At 38.3% G+C, this 18,354-nt stretch overlaps 1 protein-coding gene across 6 annotated transcripts in view; it reads right to left on the bottom strand.

Moving 5' to 3' along the window:
* The window catches only part of LOC131682068 (nucleolar protein 4-like), a 51,392-nt gene that overhangs the window by 23,611 nt on the left and 9,427 nt on the right, over positions 1 to 18,354 (bottom strand). For all 6 annotated transcript variants that reach the window (XM_058963252.1, XM_058963254.1, XM_058963256.1 and 3 more), the window contains exon 2: positions 2,191 to 2,275. In XM_058963252.1, coding sequence (XP_058819235.1) covers positions 2,191 to 2,275 — 85 coding nt within the window. The remainder of the gene's footprint in view (positions 1 to 2,190; positions 2,276 to 18,354) is intronic.

The raw sequence follows: 18,354 nt of genomic DNA, 5'->3' as shown, positions 1-18,354 counted from the left end.
GTATTAAACTCTCAAATATCATGAAGTTCGGTTGACTATGTTGCGAGTTTTCACTATAAATGTAAACAAAAGTCGCACTCACACGTGTCGTAGGTGTGTATTGATGGCAAAATTTGTATGGCGTGTCATAATTGTGCATGCAAAATTTTCCATAGAAAAAAGGCATCAATTATTAACTTTTATTAATATCTTCGGCTTTATTCGGCCTAGAAACAATCGATGAGATGCATTTTGAAGGAAATTGAGCAAGCAATCTAGAAAAAATAGTAATTTTTAATTACAGTGTTGCCAAACATGAAATATTGCCAATTTAAAAGTAAAACTGCATATTTCTCGCAATACATGTATTTTTATTTTAAAAATGATTATGCAATTGTGTTCCTCAGATATTTTTACATATGAAAACATCTAAAACTTCTACATTACTTAAGCGAATCCCAAGATACAGTGATTTAAAGCAAAAAACTGACAATTTCTCATCACTTTTTTCGCTATAACTCAGTAACCAAGCAAAATTTCAAAATTCTGAAAACGCCGTTTTGTAGAGAATTTTTAGATTAGCAATGTTGCATATCTAACTCAGTTTACCCCAAAATGGCGTTTGTCATAAGATAGCACAACAGCGACGATTTGGGACTAAGTTTGTGAAAATCGGCCGAACCATTTCCGGGAAACTGATGTGTGTTCGTAAATTTTGAAAGATGGCCGCTTTTCCCGGGCACTTCCGGAACCATCTATGGTGGTCAATGTAGTGAACGAAAGTTTGGTTGGCCGTGGATGACCTAGAACAGCAAATTTAAGTTGTTTGAGAGACATTTTAGCGAAATTTTTACCTTTTTTGCTTTCATCGGAGTATCGGTTTGAATCACAATTTGCTATGTGATCGCACGCCACAGCCTGTAACTCCGGAACCGGAAATCGGATCGGGATGAAATTAACTAGCCATTTACCGCGATACCTTTCATTTGAGACCAAGTTTAGCCGATTCGGTCTAGCCATCTCCGAGAAACCGATGTGACTGTTATTCTGAATTTAGATACTTCCGCCGGGGCTTCCGGAACCGATGATGGTGGCCAATGTGGCCAAATAGACTTTGAATGGATGTTAGTGACCTAATACTACAAATCGAAGCAGTTTTGGTCATATTTTGAAAAAATTTTCACCTTTATACATTCATTGCAGAATTTCTTAAAATCGACATTTTCTGCGTTTTCGTACTCATCACCCTGTAATTCCGGAACCGGAAGTCGGATCCATTAGAAATTCAATAGCAGCTTATGGGAACGTTGCATCTTTCATTTGAGACTAAGTTTGTCAAAATCGGTTCAGCCATCTCTGAGAAAAATGAGTGACATTTTTGGTCACATACACACACATACGCATATACACACATCACATACATACATACACACATACATACACACACAGACATTTGCCGAACTCGACGAACTGAATCGAATGGTATATGTCACTCGGCCCTCCGGGCCTCCGTTAAAAACTCGGTTTTCAGAGCAATTGCAATACCTTTGTATTGAGAAAGGCAAAAATGACATCTCTTAAATTCACTGAACCGAGCAAATTTTCATTTAAAAACTTAAGTTTTGAAACTTAGGATAAACAACGATATTGAATCAGATTTTGGTATTTTTTTTTTCTTGCGAACAGCTCTGTTATCTAAAACATTGTAAAATACTGTTTATTATTTTTTAACTGGTGGTGCCGTGCTAAACTAAAAACTCTGACAAAATTGTACTAACTTTCCCTAGCGGTTTTAAGTCGATTGGTAGTTCTTGACAAAGTTTTAATGATATTTAAATGTCTGAAGTATCACCTAGGAGAAAAAAAGATCTAATTTCATTGCACAACCTAAGATTTCATGCCAAGAACATACCAGTATGTACCAAGTTTCCCTGAGCCCCCTCACCGATTGTTATACTTTCGGCCGAAAATGAGAGAGGCAAGTACATTCTTTAATATACTAAAGTTTTAGAGACTTTTTTGGAATAAATTTGTTGGAAAAGATATCAAGTTTTGTTTTATTTCGGCTACCCTTCAATTGTCACGAAATGTAATGAAACGCAGTCTGTGAAAGAACACCTGCTAATTTCCTGGTTTAGTAATTGTTTTTTTTTGTACACACACAGTTTATATTAAACTTAATTGATTTTTTTTTTAATATTTTGAATTTACCAGCATACGCATCTTCTCCTGTTGCCCCAGCACCTGTGCCATTATTTTCTGGCGTTTCACTGTTGAATGGCATCGAAATTGAGTCCTGTAAGAAAAAAAGAGATTTATACATATTACGTGATATTCTAACACTTTATAAGTTGAGAAACTGGGGGTAAGACGGACATGTTAAGGATATACGCAAATGTAATAGACAAGAATATATAAATATTAAATGTTACAGTGTGATATGTTAGTTTTCCAGTATCTGTGTACGTTGTGTTACAAAACTGATTTTTTAAATAAAAAAAACCTGTTATCATCCACCTAGTGGTGCAATTGTGCCTTTCTCATCTTTTCAAACTATGACTCCATGGCCGATTATGTTCAATACAATTGTGGAAATGTCTATTACATTCTTAATACACTTTGCACCTACACACGCTCGTCAGCCACGAACCTGATGAGCTACGTGTCGACTGTGACTGTGACTGTAATTAGCCTAATCAGCATTAGTTCACTCATCCTGCTAACAAATTTTGTCATTCGGGGGTGGGTGTGTGAGTAGGGCGAAAAAGCCACGAACTCAATAGCTTAATTTGGTATGCCTTGTGATATAGTGGTGGTATAAAAATGATGGGGTTGGTATAAAGACGATGGGGGAGAGGGAATGGGGGATTGATGGGGTGGTAGTCTGAGGGGGGTGTAATGAGAAATGGATGGCCTAGGGGGGCGGGGTGCAATGTGGGATGATCTAAGGAGAGTTTGATGGTGGAGGGAGGATAAATGGTGAGAGAGGGGGGCAGAAAGGGGACGTACCCCTTTTACACCCCTAGCTACTCCCCTGCAAAATCCATAAACCCTAGTAGTAGCAAAAAAATTGCCCCTCTGGGTCGGGATCAGTTTGACGATTTTCATAGTGATTGTATAACCTATCTATATGAAAAAGGCAAAAATGTTCCAAAATCCAAAAATGTCAATCTTTGTCAATTTTGGGGTGGACTATCCGATAGAATCGTGACAAAAAGGGGAACTAATTGGCTCACGAAACAAACACCGGTAACGAAAGAAATTCCGTTGTCGGGGAACTCTCAGTCGGAGTAGGATGATATCTGAGTTGATCTCGATAAAGCTGGGAGCGAAATGGCTCAAAGAAGCGGGTATCGGTGTCGGGGAAAATTCCTCCGTCGGGGAACTATAGGTCGCAGTAGGGTGAGTTCACAGTTGTGGACTCAAAGTAGATCGTGATAAGGCCGGGAGCTAAATAACTCATGGGCATTTGAGTTAAATGGCTCAATGAATCAGCACCTAAACGGCTTACTGGGACGAGAGCTAAACGGCGACGTAAGATGGAGACAAGAAGTAAGAGAAGAATCGAGAGTTACATCAAAGCTCATAGGTCGAGCCATTCCATAAACCAAGTGAGGCTCCTTGATAGAACAGAAGAAAGAGGTGCGAAGAAAGCACAACGATCCCTCCCACGAAGTAATACCTTGACGTAGTTCCGTGGGGAAGAAGAGCGAGGAAAGGTAGGATTGTTTTTAGTGGTTAGGCACGAACGTGTGTCGTGATTCCCACACAGTGCCGATGCACTACAGACCAGGCCTTCCGAAGATTTCCTTACTATAAAAAACACACATACACACTTTTTCCGATCTCGACCAACTGAGTTGAATGGGATATGACAATCGGCTCTCCGGGCCTAATGATGACGATTTGCAGAGTAATTGCATAACCTTTCTTTATGAGAAAGGTAAAACGGATAAATAGCTTTACGTCCTTCATACTGCGAGCAAAAAACAGGGGGCGTAAGACGAACAGTTTGTGGATATATTTATCAGTCCACATAATATAAGATTGTAGTTTTTCCAACGAGAGATTTGAATTGATTGTGTATCTTTTTAGTATGTTTGATTCGTGGAAAAGAATCTGTTACCATAGATAAAAAAAAAACATTGGCGCAAAGATGAGCAAGATGAGATCTACAAATCTCGAAACTATCCTAAATTTTGAGTCAGATCCATGATAAGCGAGTTAGATTGAAAGGAAATCTTTGACATCTGTTGCTTAAGCGACATGTTTAAAATTCATTTTCCATCCGATTATCGTAATATTTTTAGATGATTCTATTCAAACTTAAAGTATTTTTTTTTACATTTTAACGACGTTCAATTAGCTAGAGATTACTGGGTAGGGAAAGTTATGAAAATTTAGAGCCATAGTACTCAAGTGAGAGCAAGGATGTGAAGTCTTAATATCTTACGGACTTAACTTTTTTCGGTTCTCACGGTAAAGAGGGACAAGTCTGTCTTTGCCAAGAGACATGCTGGTGAACTTGAGTGATTCGTAATAATGCTGCCTAAGCTCGACCTTCATCAGCAGAAGACAAAAGTGAAGCCCGTAAGATATTAAGCCTGTTCTAATGACCCTGCTAGTTCTAGTTTTCGAATCTGTATTGTATTTGGGCTGCGTTAAGCCAAACCGAACTAAGGGCCATAATTTTTTTCGTGTATTTTTCGTACCAAAATTCATTTTTCGATAACTTACCACTTACGTAGAAAGTCAAAGAACACTTGCTTGCTTTCGTTTGCTATTTGAGCTCCCAAAACATAATAGATATTAGAGTTCCTGGTGTCACATTGGATGTTAAAGCGATTTTAGATAAAGTACCTCAAAATGTCGCTTGGTCCTTTTTGGCTTAACTCAGGCCATTTTATATTCAGAAGTGCCTAAACATCATTTGTTCATCGATTTTAAATCGGCGTATGACACAATCGATGGAGTCAACTATGGCTATGGCAGATAATGCACGAGTACGGTTTTCCGGATAAGCTAACACGATTAGTCAAAGCGACGATGGATCGGGTGATGTGCGTTGTTCGAGTATCAGGGACACTCTCGAGTCCCTTTGAATCTCGAAGAGGGTTACGACAAGGTGATGGTCTATCGTGCCTGCTGTTCAACGTTGCGTTAGAAGGTTTTTTTGTTTATTTAGATTATAGAGGTTTTAACCTTAAGGTCATTCGCCTCTTCGAGTTAGAAAAATCTCTTACGAAAAATTTCTAACCCCTATATGCGGGGTCGCGGCTCGAACCCAGGTGCGCTGCGTAGAAGGCAATCGATTTACCAACTACGCTACGCCCACTCCCTTTGCGCTAGAAGGTGTAATAAGGAAAGCGGGGATAGACACGAGTGGCACGATCTTCAGGAAGTCCGTCCAGCTTCTTGGCGTCGCCGACGATATTCACATAATGGCACGGAACTTTGAAGCGATGTCGGAAACGTACATTAGACTGAAAGCTGAAGCCAGCAGGATTGGACTTGCCATCAACGTTTCGAAGACAAAATAATGAGAGGAAGAGGTTCTTGAGACGACATTGTGAACCTCCCATCCCGAGTTCGGATTGATGGTCACGAAATCGAGATGGTCGGCGAATTGGTGTATTTGGGCTCACTGGTATCCGCAAACAATGATACCAGCAGAGAAATTCAGAGACGGATCTTAGCGGGAAATCGTGCCTACTTTGGACTCCGGAGGACGCTCCGGTCGAACAAAATTCGCCGCCGCACGAAATTGATTATCTACAAGACGCTGATTAGACCGGTGGTCCTCTACGGACACGAGGACCAACGCGCACTTGTAGTTTTCGAACGAAAGGTGTTGCGTACCATCTATGGTGTCGTGCAGATGGAAGACGGAACGTGGCGCAGGCGAATGAACAATGAGTTGCATCATCTGCTGGTAGAACCACACACGTCGTAAGAATGTCGGACGACGACCAGATGAAGATGGTCCTGGAGGGCGACCCTACAGGAACAAGAAGGCGGGGCGCACAGCGAGCACGATGTATCGACCAGATATAGGACGACCTGCGGACCCTTCGAAGACTGCGATGTCGACGACAAGCAGCAATGGACCGAGTGGAGTGGAGACGGCTTCTGCATACAGCAAAAGACAACAAGGCTCTAACCGGTGAGGTAAGTAAGACTACATAGTCGAAAAAAGTTCAAGAAAAATGAAATAAATATTTTCAAAAGAATTGCATGTCATTGATTTTTAGGGTTTTGTCACACGTCGTGTCGTGACACTGTGCCGCTTGGAAAAGGATAGAATAATAGAGCAACTGATGTGCTTCTTCATTAGTTGTTATAGCTTTGGCTCTTGTGTGTTCGCTGCACCAGGTTGCTATGCATCTTTTTAAAAGTAAACAGAATACATCACAAGTGAAGAAAGCTTTCTTGTGGATGGCGAACGAGCGGATCGTGATGGGAGTTTTCCCATGCTTACCCTTAATAGCTTAATTTTTTGAAGTAGTCATTCGCACAGATTTCATCGTCAGTCAAGACTCGACCATTAAGGTTTACCAGTATCTAGCCTAGCTTACGCGATTCGGGTTCTGGCCGCTATTTGAAGCTTTGGTTTATTTGGTAACATTTTTAATTTTCTCAGCGGCGATTTCATATGTCGAGATGTTGAAATCAGCCTGGATTTGTTGATTTACCTTTAATCACTATTAATAATAAACGGTGCCACTGTGACACTGCATTTTGCGATCAGCTTAGAGAGCATCCGTATACATTTTAAGCCTCAATACGTTTAGAATAATCCAGCAGATTTGACAGTTCTCGAGTAGACGGTAATTAATTTTAGAGGTAACATAGTAATTTAAAACTGTGAAAATTAAACTAAGTGCAATTGTTTACAAAAAACAAAACTGGCAGCAAGTGTCCGATTAGGTTTTACACCAATCGACATAACCCTACAAAATGAGACGAATGAGCTTCGTTTGACAATTCTCGGTGGTTTGTTTACACGGGAGTTACGTGAGATCGAATGTAACAGATGAGCACTAGAGTGACTCGCAGTTGTATGGGAAAACTTCAAAATGATTTAAACTAGCGGGCACATAACTTTTTGAGTTCCTTTTGTGGCCCCAAATGCCTGTGCAAAATTTGGATGAGGTTGATTGCTTCCCGAGTTTGCGTATTGCGCTCAAAGTTTGTATGGGATATTGTAAGGAGAAATCAATCATTTTGTATTAACGTTAATAACGATCGCTATTTCACTCAATATGAAAAATCAGCTTTAAAAAACTACAGTTCAAACCTTGGTTAACAACTATGTCGAAGACGGTAACCAGCTACGAGTTTTCAAAAAATAGTTATAACCATTTTAAAACTTATGGTTCAATCCAAATGCAAACATTCATTAATTCTTCCAACACTGCCAGTGCACCACCAACATCGGCATTTAAAACTTAAATAAATGGGAATATATTCATCGCAGAGACTTGTTACCTTTGAATGAAATGTTCAGAATGAATTGCTGAATAACATAGACGTAGTCAGAAAATGAAAAGAATAGGGGGGGAGGGGCTTGTGTACTCCCCAGCCCACCTTTTTAGATTGTTTTGTATAAGAAAAAGAATCATTACGTCCTTGTAAATGTGAACGACTGAACTTTTTTCATATTTTGATACACCCAAATCAGTGGCGTAGCCAGGGGGGGGTTTTGGGGGTTAAAACCCCCCCCAAACCAAAATTAATTGGATCGAAAAAAAATTGATACTGACGAATTTAATTTAATATTCCACAAAATATTTTTGGAAAAATATTCTCTGATCACTACATTGGGAGCTGTGTTTAAAGCGTCATGAGAACTTTTGGAAAATTGTGGGAAGGGGATCTTGTAACTTATCTCTTAGCCAAAATCCCATAGTTATCAAATTACTTCAATGTAAAATAAAATAACTGTCTGAATTATTATGAGCTCATTTTTGGAAAGATGCTTCAAAATATGGATTAGAGACAATTTTTCGAATGGGAATCTAAATTTGAATAGGTTGATTGCATATAAAACATAAGCTTGTTTACCGAAATCTTACATACATTTCAACATTTGCTGAAAATGTATTTTTTTAGATTGTGTAGAGTTTAGACAACAATTCAATATGGTTAACAACAAGAATAACATTTCAGAAACTAGTTGAAAGCTGATGTAATTTTGTCTCTAGCAGGTCAGGATCGGTTTTATGAGCATTGGATTTTTGTTGTATTATCAACTATATGAATAGCCTCTTAGCAGGATGCAATTAATGGCATACTAAAATTTTGTGTGCTACGTACTAGTACTGCAAGTTGTGAGGTTGACTAATGAAGAAAAGGAAAATTATTGCTCGATAAATTTTTAACGGTCACGATCACATTCATTCGAAGCTGCCAAATTTCGATGTTAAGTAACATTGAAGAATTTCAAAACGTAAAACTGTTCATCTGCTGATAGAATAATTTTGACGGTTAATCCTCCTAGAAGTAATTATAGACAAGCATTACTCTTCAACCAAATTTGGATCGAGACTTAATGTCTCCAGCAAAGTTTTCGAAAGTGCTATTTCAAACAACTTTGTCAAAGACATAAATATCCCACATATTCAGAGTATCGAAATATAGTAGTAGAAAACCTTTACAACAAGCTATTCTGAAATTACTGTATTTGATAAATCTCTTCTGCGGTAATTAAATAATAAATTCACATTGCGTTCAAGGTGCCTTTGAAGCTTACAAAAAAATAAGGGAACTGGATTTAAAACAAATAATTCCCAGATATTAAAAGGACTCAAAAACACAAAGAGTGATTCCATTTTCAGGAGCTCGCATCAATTCGGCGCTAGCTTAGTCCGCCCACCAAGTTAGTGTCGGATTCTGATGAGATGAAGTCGAAACGCAAGTTTCAGTTCCATCCATCCATAATTTAGTTATAGGTTTTGTGTTCTCAACTCGCAATGATTGTTTCAAACAATTTTATTCGTAGCGCAGAAAAAAATAGTTTACACCTAAATTTTTCTTCACTAAGGAGAAATATAGCAGGCCCAGTCCATTTAAATCCCTATATGTTGAATTCATGTAGCCTTCATATTTTCAACAAAATTGTTTGACATTATCAAAAACTTTGCTGAAGGCACCATGTCTCTTAATATTTTTGAAAAAGTAATTCACCATAATTACCTCTATGAGAGTTAATCACTAAAATTTCTATATCAAAGCAGGCGCTGTTTTATGTTGATAACTTCCCGAAGTTGTCAAACCTTCAAAGTCAAGGATTATTATATTAGGTGATCTTGAACGTTGAAAATTTTTTATATCATTTATCCCACTTTAAAAGATCGCAATTTTTGACTTCATTGACATATTATACAAGAAAATAATCTATAGAGGTTTGAAAACTGTTCCATGTTGACCCTTCTTGTTTGTAGACTGGAATAACATCTGTTAGACTACTTATGTTTTTGTGTTTTCAATAATTTATCAAACTCATATTAAATTTTAGCATTTTTTCAAAAAATTTGCGATTTTCATCAAAACCCCCTCCAAACCAAATTTCTGGCTACGCCACTGACCCAAATATAAATCATACTACAATCGTTGCTGTGGGAAGCAACATTTACAACATTTACACCTAAAAACTTATGTGTTGCTTTTGCTTCAGGCTAAAACTATCTTAGTTGTGGAAATCGTTTTGGGTTCTAACCTGAAGTATATTTCAGTTTTTCTAACTTCACCACTGTTTTGCGTGAACCTAATTCATTTTCACCCAAAACATTTGTTTGATGTAACTATCCTGGTTTCGTTCCTAGATTCTCAAACGAAAACTTCAATAGAAACAATTCCGAGCTGTGTTGAAGATGTACTCATTGTGTTATACTAATCTATCTAAAAAGGGGACTGGGGAGTACATGAGCTCACCATCTTCTTATCATTTTCTGACTACATCTATGTAAATCAGCAATTCATACTGAAAATTTCATTCAAAGGAACCAAGCCTCTGTGATGACTATATTCTTATTTATTCAAGTTTAAAGTATCGGTGTCGGTGGTGTACTGACAGTGTTACAAGAATTAACGAATTTCTGAATTTGGATTGAACCAAAAATTTTAAAATAGTGATAACTATTTTTTAAAAACTCGGAGCTGGTTACCGTCTTTGACAATGTTGTTAACCAAGGTTTTGACTATAGTTTTATAGAGCTGGTTTTTCATATTGAGTGAAATAGCGATCTTTATTAACGTAAATGCAAAATAATTGATTTCGCCATATAAAATCCCATATAAACTTTGAGCGCAATATGCAAACCCGTGAAGCTACCGATTGCTCTCAAATTTTGCACATGTATTTGGGACCACAAAAAGAAACTCAAAAAGTGCTGTGCTGAAAAATGTCATATGTCGAGCCACTCTAATGAGCACTCGTTGCACTCAAACTCACGCAACTGACGAAGTAAACAAACCACCGAAAATTGTCAAACATGAACTTCATTCATCATGAGTTCATTCATGTCGTCATCTTGTAGAACTCAATTTATAAATTATGTTGTTTTTATGTTTGCTATATATTATTTTCTGTCTTGCAACTTTGATATCCACCCGTATAGGATATTCTATTTCTCGGATCCCTAGTAATCACTTAACTACCCATTAGGGGTTTGCGTACCCCTGGTTGAGAATCGCTGATGTAAGCTATAATATAAAACTCAATTTTTTGGTCTTGTAAAGCAGGTCACACCCTTAACAGGCAATTAAAAATATTTACTCAATCGAAGTGCATTCAAGTTGCAGTTATTCATTCTCTTTTCTGGTGTAATGTTTCAGTTGCGCTTAGCAACAAGAGCAAATGCAATTAATCTACGAACCAGTAGTAAAAGTATTATTGATCCTTACTATCCTTTCAATTCAAGCTGTTTGTAAATCAAAAGATTTACTTTTGAGAAACATAAGGCGTGAAAAATGAAGAAAAAACATTATCTCGAGATTCTCATAATTAGAAATCATAAATGCGTATATGCGAAGCTCTATTGAGTACTAGAAATCCGTAACTGAATTTTAACATCTGTTTTGAAAAACTTCACAGACGATTCTGAATGCACTGGACACTTGATACGATAGTGCTACGATCCTATAGATACTGTGAACCCTTTCTAAACGTTGCTAGCGCCTTATTTCGGTAGTTCCAGGATAATACAGTTTATATTTTGGTTATATGCACTGGCAAACGAAAAAATACGTCACTGGATGCCTTATTGCAGCTAAACTACGAAACTAGAAAAAATGTCCCTTCTTTCCACGTTAACCGCGGAGTCTTTTCATATTAGGATTAGGGAGAAGCAGAGCAGCATATTTCGAACAGGCTAGCTTGCAACGCGGCACAGATACTGCTGACAGAAGGGTATGGTAGCTATACCGCCTTTCACACCAATAATACCACCGAGCGAAGGGAGTTTGGGATGGGGCAGTGCGTAACTGCTGCAGGGGGCGTTTGATGCGTTCGGCGAGCTGTTTTCATTCCTTTCGTATGTATTTCCGGCATCTGATGACGGTGGGGGGTTTTTGGCTAGGGATGAGTCAAGAAGATGAGTGTGGAGTTTAAACTGGAAAGGGACGCAGTTGGTTGTTGGGACGGGAATTTATTACATCCCCTTGGGCTGTTCGAGAGACCGAGGAATAACAGCATCCCCATTTCGATAAAGTGCAAGTAGATTTGAAATGGTGCAGGGTGCGTTAGTATAGATCCTAGTGTGCGTATGTACCTTTAAACAGGTCGCGGAATGGGAAGGTGGAAATATTTCTGTAGCCGTCACTCAGCACTATATGTATGTTGTTTCTAGCCATGAATGAACGAGGCAGTGCAATGTATGACGATGGCATGTGGCACTGAAGGTTGAGGGTCTATTCTGCTCCAAATAGGGTGGTGTTCTAACTAAACACAAACTCCACCGAGGGAGACACGATCCAGGCACGCTATTGCGTATTTGGGAGTGCCAAATGTGAAAGAAAGCGTGGACCGACAGGAACCAGTGTAGATAATATATAATTCTTCACTCTACCGGTCTGTGAGTGCTTTACCATTGCCAAGCCTTATGGGTTGGCTTTATCGTTGGAATGAGTTGAATACATAGGAGCTCCATCAGCCACCCACTATTCGGACATATCCTCGATTCTGTCGTCACTCTACCCTACCCCGGTATGCCGGAAGGGACCCTCGCAAAATATAATCACTCGTCTTCAGAAACTTTAGCCTTTATAAGAATTTCCCCCAACCTTGAAGTGCTACCCAAAACTCACCCTTCAGTGTCCACCCATTTATTTCCACAGGGCGTCCCGTGGTAACTATTCCTAGGTCCTTCCAACTTTTCGTCTTATTCGAACCACCAGCAGCAGCAGCGACTGGTGAGCAAGAAAATGGTCCCCTCCGTTGATTTTTCTTCATCTCAGTCCCCTTCACTTTCTTCCGCTAGTGCCGCTGATGCTACTGCTGTTAGTCCCTTGTCATATCCCCAGGTCTCTTTCTTCGGCTTAAGATTAATTAATTTTTATATTTTCAGCCATCAGACAGCAGGAAAAAGGATCGGACAAAAAGGGTATCCGTTATGGTCCGTCGAGGTACGTAGGAGGAGGCGAAGATGGATCCGAACGGCTCTCGGAGCTTGTACAAGGCTAAGATAAGAAAATAGGGAAAATGAGACAAGGGCAGGAAGCAAGAAAAAAAACTTAGATGAAGAAGCTGGGGGAAAATTCGATTCGGATTTTTTTTTCGACGCTGCCTTTGCCGTACTGAAGCTCTGTGGGTTCGTTATCCAACAGTGTCCCCCTAACCAGTATCCCAGGCCCCGACAGGATCTAACTTTTATCCTTCCTCCGATGCGGTGTTGGGATCAGGGCGAACCCTCTTCGGTCCCGTCCCGGCACTTCTGCGAACCAACTGTACTGTACCCCTCCATCGTCTGTGCACTGTACGAAATGCCTTGAGGACGACCGGAGTAGGGGGTGCAAATGGGAACAGTATACATCAGCATCCAGGCAAGAAGCACTGGTGTTTTTTCCGGCATGCTCGATACCATTTGGAGAAGGTGGAAGGTTTCTTCCTCATTTCTTGCCAGCGCTCAAACTGTCAGGAATTAAAAAAGATAGATGACGTGGGACGGCTTGCGGAGTTCGGTTCGGGCACTCTGTAGAGATAGCCGAATACCACTTGCATCATGGACTGCCGGCGGGTGACGAGGGTGGTGTCCGGGAGAAGGAATAACTTGAGAAGTGGGTGGCATATTTCGTAAGGAACAAGCGGTCCTTTTTTCGGATAGTGGATGGAGGGAAGTCTTTTTTGTGTTTTCCGGAATGGTTGGAAGTTGTATTGATTTTTGGGGCGTATTGGTCCAGCGTTTGCGACGGTAGAAGACTTGTAACTGGGAAACCGTACCCAGAAGATGTCATTCCTGAAGACAGTACGTTTGGACAAGTTCTAAGTTTTCTTTGTCTTAAATATTTGTATTATAAACTATCATAAAAGATCGTCTTGCCCATTGTACAATGGCGAAAGGAATATTATTTCCCATTTAATTTGATTCAGCGACATCAATAATCATCAATATCAAACAGTGAAAATGTATGGATCGAGAACCGTAAAGCATTAATCGAAGTAATTGCAAGCTTACAGAAGTTGCAGACTGTGTCGTTCCTACGGCAACAGATGCTTACTTTGAATACTATACACTGATAAAATATAGATGTAATTATGTTGCGAATTGGTGGCATACAATAGAACTTTTGCGAATTATGCAAATTTTTCCTACATATAACCTGTGACGTTGGACAGTATTGCCCAGCTGGACAAAGCCTCAAAATTCAATTTTGACTTTTTCATAATTCAATAAACGAATAGGAAGAGCTTTTTCGAAATATTAAACCTTGAGAAAGAGAATTCGATTTTGTAGTATTTAAAAGGTGAAATAGATGATAAATATAAAATAAAATAACTATATAAAACCATTGTTATTCCAATGAATATATCTTTTTAGTTAAAAGTCAGTTAAATTGGGTTTCATTATTCATTGGGCTTATATTCACCGTTCGATTTGACCAATACAGGCATTTCTTCTCCCTCAGATATGCACAATAAATGATAAATCGCACTTTAAACCAGACCAGACGTAATGTTAAAAATGGTTGTACTTTTTTAAAAAAAAGTTCGGAAAGAATCGCTTGTGGTACACGATATTTGAAATATATTTTACTTTCTGGAATTAAGTGTCTCGTTTTTGAAACCGACTCAAAATGGAAACAATCCGAATTTTGAGGTTCTTAAAAACCAGTGATGAAGTTGTTAAAAAATCGAAACATGGGTTCATAGATTAAAATCGATTTTCAAATGGATGTTCCTTCACTACGGTTTAGTGTAATCCCCAAAGACTTTCATTTATCACTGTTAAGGTTAAGAAATTATATTCAAAACTTGGATGTTTGCTTTGACATCAGACATCTTAGCTCAACATATATTGTCTCAATTGTTGATAAAAGTGTTTTTAATAAAATGTTGATAAAAGGTAACATTTAAGAATATTAGGTGACAGATATGTTTGAATACGAATTTTGGTAAATGATGATTCTGAATCTAATCTAAATCTAATCGCTCTGTGTTTTTCATTGGATTAAATTTGAAATACCTTCAAACATATTGTGTGGATACTACAACTTTCTACTGGAAAACACGATAAATTCAATCAGTAACCCGACTCACACAAAAATGTGTGGTTGGTTAAAAATTATCAACAATTTATCTTGTAAAGAATATTTCCTATTTTAAACATTTTCATAGTCGTAGTCTTATCCATCATAAAAAATGTGGGTTTTCTTGCCACAAGAGCAGAGCCCTTGCCGAACTGTAATACTTTAACTTAAAAACAAACGTTAACCAGCCAAGAAGCTCGCCGCGAATAGAAGCCTAGAATAATTTTGTGCCACAGGATTTTTTAAAACTGGCTTTCGCATATCAATCGTCGATCAATTCACATCTATTAAGCATCATCAGCACCTGATCGTACGGGTGCGCGACGTTTATCATAAATACGTTAGGCATAAGTACATTACCCGATCAGAATGAAATAACAAGATTATAACAGAAAACAATTTTTGTAACATATTGTGTTATAAATTAGGTCTCGTTACTAGTTAAAATAACAGAAATTTCTAACAAGTAACAATGCCAGATATAGCTTTGAAATATTTCTGTTATGTGTTTCTGATCGGGTAGGCATAATGGACGTTAGGCATAATGAACGGTTGGCATAATGTACGTTAGGCATAATGGACGTTAGGCATAATTTACAAAATTATAAAAGTAATCGTAAGGCTTTCGTTATTATAGAGATTGTTTTTTTCGGGTTTAACGAGACTCAAAAATGAAAAATACTATGCGACATATTTATCCCTTGTAAGTCTAGGGTTTTTTTTCTATATTTTCCGTGGACAAGATGAAGAAAGCATCCCTTGATTTAACCCTAGAACGTTGCACTGTGGTACAAATGTACCCCACGCCTTCTTTGGAGCCGTGTGAAATCGAGAATTCGGCATTTACCGACCTTGGACCCTAACCACAATTCAATTTAGAGTTCCTAGTAAGAGTAGGAAAAGATGGTATAGGCAGTTGCTTATAGTCTTCGCGGAACCAGGTATCAAAGTTGGCGAGGGGTACATTTGTACCCCAGTCTACGGTTGCCGTTGGTGTTTCGTCAGGTTTCGTGCTGTCAGTGGAAATGTGATTCGTGACAATACTAGTTTAAATACTGGTTGTTTTACTACGTAAGTAACAATTAGTATTATATAATCGTTTTTAATCATTTATTTAATTATTTTTATTTAATTTTAAAACGGAACAAAAATCGTTCTCATTTTTGCTGATTTTTATTGTTTTATTGTTAATTTTTATAGTTTTTCAAAGCAATGGATCGCAAGTATAATTTACGGACAATAACTGCTGCAACAGTAACATTGCGTGTTACCAATGTATTACTGGTCAGAAATATTTTTTTCATTTCAATTTCCACCACATTTCGTGGTATTTTCAAAACCCGATTTTTAAACTTTCACTCTTCAAAATAATAGCACTTTTTCAAAAATATCGAAATTCCATTTTAGTGACTTTCAAGACGATTGTTTCAATTTTTAGAATCATTTGATCTTTTTTAAATCGGTTGAAAATTCGCAAAGTTACAGCAATTTTAGTGAAAAAGTCAATACCACGATTTTTTCACTTTTTATTATGTTCAAAACAATTTATGTATCATTGATTGACTTTCACTTATACAGCTGCTTCGCAATTAAAAAACGAAGAAAATGATGTACATTTCATTTGTTTGCATTTTTACCTGCGAAAATTGCGATCAAAAGCGTGGGGTACATTTGTACCCCAGTGCAACGTTCTAGGATGGAAAACGCAAGTTTTAGGGTTAAGTCAACAGTTTGGTACAAGCATATTTCTAGTCTATTATATGTCTAACCAATACAGTTGGATCCAAATATTTAAAAAAGCCAAATAATAAAAAAAAATATTAAAGTTTGGAGCCTATGGAAACTTGCAATGTTATACATGTGACGATACCTTTTTAGTTTCGGTACCTCGTCACAGTACACAAATAAACTATTCCTCGTATAAGACAGTTTCCGTAGTTCTATTTTGATGGCCTCTAAACTATAATAATTGAACTTGAAAATATAGGTGATAATCAATATTGAAGCAGCAATATTCTTATATTCGTTGAATAAATAATGAAATGCATCATTTTTTCTTTCATGAGCTGTTCTTCAAGAGCACATATTTTCTTCTTGGAAAATTGAACCATACATTTATGTAAGAGCTAATCCAAGGTGATGTGCGTTATTCATACATTAAGGGGTTATATACAAAGTTGTGGCGATAAAATGAGCTAAGTTCGTGATTTTTTAGAGGATTTTCTGCAAATTTTATTTGAAAATGCGAAAGACAGGTCGTTAGGAGTACTATCAAAGATAGAAAAAACAAGATGAATTACAATTTTTTTTACAAAATTCAAACCTTGTTGAGCGACTTGGCGGAATGTCACAACTAATCTTCTTACGACAGATGTCTTCCGTTTAATTCCATTATATTAATAATAATGAAAATCAATTGCTTTTCAACTTCAATCAGATACTAGTATTTCAACTATTATTTGTAGTCTTCTTCAGTGTTCATATCAGTCTAAAGAAAATTTCTATTTTAGTCATTTGCAAATCATAGGTTTTACGTAGAGATATTAACGCAAGCTGAATTCCTGCATACCACGCAATCGGTTTGCTTCTTTAATTTGACTTCAGATTTATTCAAGTATATACAGTAGAATAAAATGTTGATCGAGTTTAATAAGCTTCCAGAGTAATTCTACCACATAAAAAGTACAAAAATTTACGCTCTTTTCATTCTAGGTCATCACCGCTAAAAATTTATTTTCTTGAAGTTATAATTTATGCCTAATGTATGCGTCCATTAAGCCTAACGTTTATTATGCCTAACGTCCATTATGCTTAACGTATTTATGCCTAACGTCCGTTATGCCTATCTTACGTATGCCAAACGTCCGTATGCCTAACCGCTATATCACCAACGTTCGTACCAACCGCAGTGCGAATATATATTCGGACCATTACCTAGTTGCAGTATGCATGCGCTAAAAACTCTCGACGATGTATAACACTCGTCGTAGTCGGACACCAAGGCCCAACACCGCGCAACTTCGGAATACTGGGATTGCCCAAGACTACGCACAGCAGCTGGAAGCAGCACTACCCACGGAAGAACAGCTGGGCGCAGCTACTCTTGAAGATGGCTGGAGGGAGATTCGTTCCGCCATAGGAAGTACTGCTATAGCGGCACTAGGTAAAGCGATTTCGAGGAAACGACTGGTTCGATGACGAATGTAAGCAGTTAATAGAGGACATGCTGCATTCTGCACGGGTGAGAATGCTGCAGCACGGAACGAGACAGAATGTGGAGCGATACAAACAAGCACGGAGCAAGCAAACCTCTATCCTCCGGAGAAAGAAGCGCCAACAGGAGGAACAAGATCGCGAAACAATGGAACAACTGTACCGCGTCAACGACACACGGAAGTTCTACGAGAAGCTGAACAGATCGCGCAAAGGCTACGTTCTGCAAGTCGATATGTGCAGGGACTTAGACGGCGACCTTCTTACGAACGAGTGTGAGGTGATTGAGAGGTGGAATCAGTACTATGACGAGCACCTCAACGGCGAAGCAGCAGAGGACGAAGGCGGTATGGCAACGGATCTTGGAGCACGCGCAGAAGACGATAGGCTTCCGGCTCCTGATCTCCAAGAAGTCAA

Source organism: Topomyia yanbarensis, chromosome 2 (assembly GCF_030247195.1).
Source record: "Topomyia yanbarensis strain Yona2022 chromosome 2, ASM3024719v1, whole genome shotgun sequence".
NCBI classification, from domain to species: Eukaryota; Metazoa; Arthropoda; class Insecta; order Diptera; family Culicidae; genus Topomyia; species Topomyia yanbarensis.
The sequence above is the reverse complement of the archived record's forward strand: the minus strand, read 5'-3'. Positions and strand labels throughout refer to the sequence as shown.